The sequence below is a fragment of the Lipotes vexillifer genome, unplaced genomic scaffold (genome assembly GCF_000442215.2).
Source record: "Lipotes vexillifer unplaced genomic scaffold, Lipotes_vexillifer_v1.1 scaffold512, whole genome shotgun sequence".
In the NCBI taxonomy this organism is placed as follows: domain Eukaryota; kingdom Metazoa; phylum Chordata; class Mammalia; order Artiodactyla; family Lipotidae; genus Lipotes; species Lipotes vexillifer.
Window position 1 is genome coordinate 999250 of NW_006787695.1, and position 4934 is coordinate 1004183.

General features: G+C 49.4%; 2 protein-coding genes across 2 annotated transcripts in view; both read right to left on the reverse strand.

The window, feature by feature from the left end:
* GYG2 (glycogenin 2) overlaps positions 1-3229 on the reverse strand; it is a 29111-nt gene extending 25882 nt beyond the window's left edge. Inside the window, exons 1-2 of the mRNA XM_007460488.1 lie at positions 3154-3229; positions 1060-1201 (exon numbers count right to left, since the gene is read on the reverse strand). Of these exons, the coding sequence (XP_007460550.1) occupies positions 1060-1201; positions 3154-3229 (218 nt within the window). The remainder of the gene's footprint in view (positions 1-1059; positions 1202-3153) is intronic.
* A 1097-nt stretch (positions 3230-4326) lies between these two features.
* The window catches only part of XG (Xg glycoprotein (Xg blood group)), a 42454-nt gene continuing 41846 nt past the window's right edge, over positions 4327-4934 (reverse strand). Inside the window, 2 exon segments of the mRNA XM_007460497.1 lie at positions 4327-4388; positions 4793-4918. Coding sequence (XP_007460559.1) covers positions 4327-4388; positions 4793-4918 — 188 coding nt within the window.

A 4934-nucleotide genomic window follows, 5' to 3' on the forward strand; every position in this document is an offset into this window, starting at 1 on the left:
AGGATCAAGTATTTCCTACTTTCAATCTTATCAGCAAAGCGTTCTACGTAGTATTTAAGTTTAAAGTTTAAGCTGCATCCAGCCACTGTGGAAAACAGTGTGGAGGTTTCTTACAAAACTAAAAACAGAGCTACCTTATGATCCAGCAATTCCACTCCTGGGCATATATCCGGAAAAAACTCTAATTCAAAAAGAAACATGCACCCCAATGTTCACAGCAGCACTGTTCACAGCAGTCAAGACATGGAAGCTACCTAAATGTCTGTCGACAGACAAATGGATAAAGAAGACGTGGTACATGTATACAATGGAATATTACTCGGCCATAACAAAGGATGAAAGGATGCCATTTGCAGCAACATGGATGGACCTAGAGATGGTCATACTAAGTGAAGTAAGTCAGAGAAAGACATATAACATACGATAGCACTTACACGTGGAATCTAAAATATGATACAAATGAACTAATTTACAAAACAGAAACAGACTCACAGACATGGAAAACAAACTTATGGTTACCAAAGGGGAAGGGGGGGGAGGGATAAATTGGGAATTGGGGATTAAGAGATACACACTACTATATATAAAATAGATAACCAACAAGGACCTACTGTGGAGCACAGGGAACTCTACTCAATATCCTGTAATAATCTATAAGGGAAAAAAGAATATATATGTATGTACATATAACTGAATCACTTTCCTGTACACCTGAAAATAATACAACATTGTAATTCAACTATATTTCAATAAAAACGTAAAAAAAAAATCTTTAACTTAGCTTAGGACAGTTGTTTCTCAAAGTTGCCCACCCACCCCCAAAATAACTGGCCTCTGAATTTCCGTAGTTGAGCCAAGACACGGTACCCACACAGCGTGTTGTCTACAAGGATTCTGAAGTTGGCCACACCCCTGGCAGAGCCTCCTCCTTTAATAACGATTGGAGGGTCATGTGCAAGTGTCTGAGGCCCCCCAGGACAGCCGGTGGTCTGGGCCCATGAACCATGGCTGGGACCTGCGTCTTCAGGAGGAAGGACCAGGTGTGTGTGTGAGTCTTACCTGAGCAGGTTGGACACCTGAGGGGTGACCAGCACCACCAGCCTCCTGGTGGCCCTGTGGTCCCGCAATGATTGCCCCAGCACCAGGGCCCCCTGGCAGTAGACGTCATTGGTAGCCAGCGTGACAAACGCTTGGTCAGACACTGTGGACGCAGACAAAAACAACAGGGTTATGTTTTCGACGGGTCTCATGGGACGGCGGGGCTGAGGGTCACCTCCAACTCTCTCAAGCTTCACGACTCTAACTGAATAACTGTTCGCTGTTCTAAAATACGCATCAAGGACATTTCACATGCATCCTTTTGTTTCAAAATAAAGCAAAAAAAAATCTTCAAAACAAAGAAAACACACACACACACACACACACACACAGGAAAAGAGGAAACCCTAAACATAAGTGAGACAAAGTCAAGTAGAGCACGATTAAACTTCCCTGGTTCAGATTAACAGATACAAACGACTGTATATAAGATAAACACGAGGTCCTACTTGTATTGCACAGGGAACCATATTCATTATCTTGTAATAACCTATAAGGGAAACGAGTCGAAATAATATAGATATATACGTATAACTGAATCACTTTGCCATACACCTGAAATCAACACGTTATAAATCGTCCAGGCTTCAATTAAAAAAAAACCTTCCTGGTGCTGCAACAGGGCAAATGGGCATAGCTCAGACCCCTTATTTGATTCTGCATTCAAGTCTCAAAAACTCACCCCAAATATTTGGGTCTTGGGCGAACACAAAGCAAAAGGTGGAAACAAAGCTTTGGATTATCTGAGTCACCGTGAGGACTCCCACCCAGCTCAAAAGAACTGGGCTCTCAGAAGGAATGGCCAAAGCCATTAATTAAATTCCACACAACCCACTTGTTGGAAAGACTTCAACTCAAGGATATATGAGGCCGAGGAGATGGGAGAAGGGAAAGTATATTGTCTCATTAACCAAAAGGCTCTCAGTTTCCTAATGTCTCCACAGCAGAGGAAGAAACTCGGATGGCCAATCCGATTTATGGCACTTTTGAATCTAAGTGGGAACTCGTGACATTGACTTTTACGGGGACTTTGAAACAATGTGAGTCTGGGGCCCCCAGGAGATGGTTGCCAGGATAAAAACAAAGGGATCAAGAAATCCAGGCCTTGGCTCCCGTGTTGTCGACAGAAATTAAAATTCACAGCCCACGGCTGGAACACACAGAGCTCAGTTCTCAAAGACCAGACGGTCTTCCCCTCCAGCCACTGTGCCCTGCCCAGAGCACGGCCCAAAGACACCGTCACGCCAAACAGAACACCAGGACCCAAGCTTCTGGCGCCGGTTTTCCTGGAGCTGGCATCGTACCCTTGACATTCCATTGGGGTAAACGCCCAAGTGTGCCTGTTCCAACGAGCTCCTGTCTACACATTATCCTGTGTTAAGAGGGAATGAGAATTCCTGGCATTTCCACTGTGGGCTGAGTATTAAAGACAGCAAACCTCAGAACTCAAGTCTGCAGCCCAAAAGGTATCTGTCTAGCTATCCACCCATCCAGCCATTTTTCTATCCATCTATCATTATCTAACATCTGTCTATCCAACTGTTTATCATTCACCTATTACCTATCTATCTATCTATATCTATCTATCACGTATCTCTATCTATAGACAGAGCCACATCATCTGGGAGGTCTCTGGGGACCCAGATGGCTGAGGCATGGGGCAGGTGGGCTACAGTGGGTCCAGGCAGCAGCGACGGGCAACTGTCCAGAGCTTCCAATTCTCAAGGAGGAGACAGACAGGGCTGGGTCTGCAGAGAGGGTTTTACGGAACTACTGGACTCTCCCTTTGCTAGGGGGAGGGATTATGGCTTCTGTTAACAGCCCCAGTGGAGAGAAGACCCCCTTTCTCCAGCGACCCCAAGACTCAACCTCACGTTCTAGGTCAAAGACACATGACTCCGAAGGCCAGCCCCCAGGGGCAGGGGCATGATGGTGCAAAATCATGCCTGGATAAAATCTCCATCTCAAGTGCAAAGGCAAACCAGTGGATATTAATATCACAAAGGCTGAATGAAAACTTCATGGACAAGTCTGCAGATTCCAACACCACCTTACCTTTAAGAAACTCCCATCTGTCAGGTTTGGGCGTGGCATCAAAAAAACACGCGGCAATTATCCAAGCCTCCTGCATTGAAAGGCTTTGTTTCCACCAGGCAGGGCACTGGGGAGGGGACTTTTGGCATGCGTGCAGGGTGGGAAAACAGAAATAGATCGGGTGGCTGTCCTCCAGCCCCAGGTTGGGGGGGAAAAAAAAAACGTCGCAAAACCGAGTTTATCCTGAAGGCGGCGGTGGCTGACGGTTTTAATAACAGGTCTGGGAGAAACGTTTACTTCTCGTCCTCGCCTTCCTCTACCCCACCCCCCTTACAACCAACCCCCGGACCCTCCCCCGAAATAACATCCCGACTTCCTCCTCTATCCCCTCCTCTTTTACTCAAAGGTGTTTTTTGTTCCCTGCAAAGTGCTGAGCACCCAAATGGGCTCTTTCTAGCACATTCCGTGGCCGATGTGTCCGAACGACCCTCCTGAATGGTACCATTTTATTGACCCCAGCGGGTTGGCAGAAAATGTGTTTTTCACCCTGCAGAGCTCCAAACCGCCGCCTGGAACAGACAGACTTTTCTGCTTCTCTGAGAAGAATCTGACAGCACACCGCAGCACACCGCAGCACACGGCAGGAAATCTGCCTTTTCTGCCCCAACGATTCTCCTAAGGCACGGGGGAGGTACAGAAGCATGGAAACCGCTCCCTGAATTACCAAATCGCTCCTCTGAATAAAAAGTAACCAGATTTTTTTTGTTTTTTTTTTTTTCTGAAAAATGCGCTCATGCATGTTCAGGCCCAGACTGGTGCAAGCAAGGGATGTCTTCATGATAAAAAACAGGACGGGCATCTTTCCCATGGGTGGAGGTTATGTTTCATCATCACATTTCTTGGGAGCTTTTTTTTTTTTTTTTTTGGCCATGTCGCAGCATGTGGGATCTTAGTTCTCCCACCAGGTATGGAACCCGTGCCCCCTGCATTGGAAGCACCGAGTCCCAACCACTGGATCCCCAGGGAACTCCTCCATCATCACGTTTCTAAGCTTCGGAAGTCTACTGTCCAAGCCGGATATCCCCCCCCAGCCCCAAGAGAAGGCAGACAGGACCGAATTGCAGCTCTGGGGGGGCCAGGGCTCGCCGAAGTCCCAGCATCTGGCCACGGTTGGCCTGCTGCCCCGCTGCAGGATTAACCCTGGATCTTTATCGGAATAACCAGTTCCGCCTCCAGCCTGACCTCGAGGGGCGAGGCTGGGGGAGGGGAACCACAGGCTCTGCCTTCCCAGAGCCATAGGGGCATGAACTCCCACGGGTCTCCGCGTCCGTGAGACGCCCAAGCGTTTCCACGCTAGCCAACAAACCAGCCCATTTAATCTCCAAGGGCTACTTTTTTACAGAAGGAAAATTACCAAATCTCAGCGCCCCCTGACCATACTAAACCTCGCCCGCCTCCCAGCTGCTGAGACCCCCATCTCCACCTGCCCCAGAGCCACCAAGCTCTCCAGCCCCGGGGGACACTGGGAAGGCGCACCGTGGGAGCTGAGGGGTTGGGGGCGACCTTGCGCGCGCAAAGCGGGGGGTGCCCCCAGCGCGGGCCAATCTGAGCCGCGCCAGGAGAGCAAGGAGGCTGAGCACTAGGGATCTTCCCGACTCACCAGGCATGGTCTGAGGCCCAGCGCGCCGTGGGCACCGGGCGGCCAAGTGCGCCTGGGCGCGGGGGCGGCCTCGAGCCGGGCCTGGCGGAGGCGTCGTGTCCAGGCGATCCGCGCGGAGCTTCGGGCCTGCGGAGACAGCTCG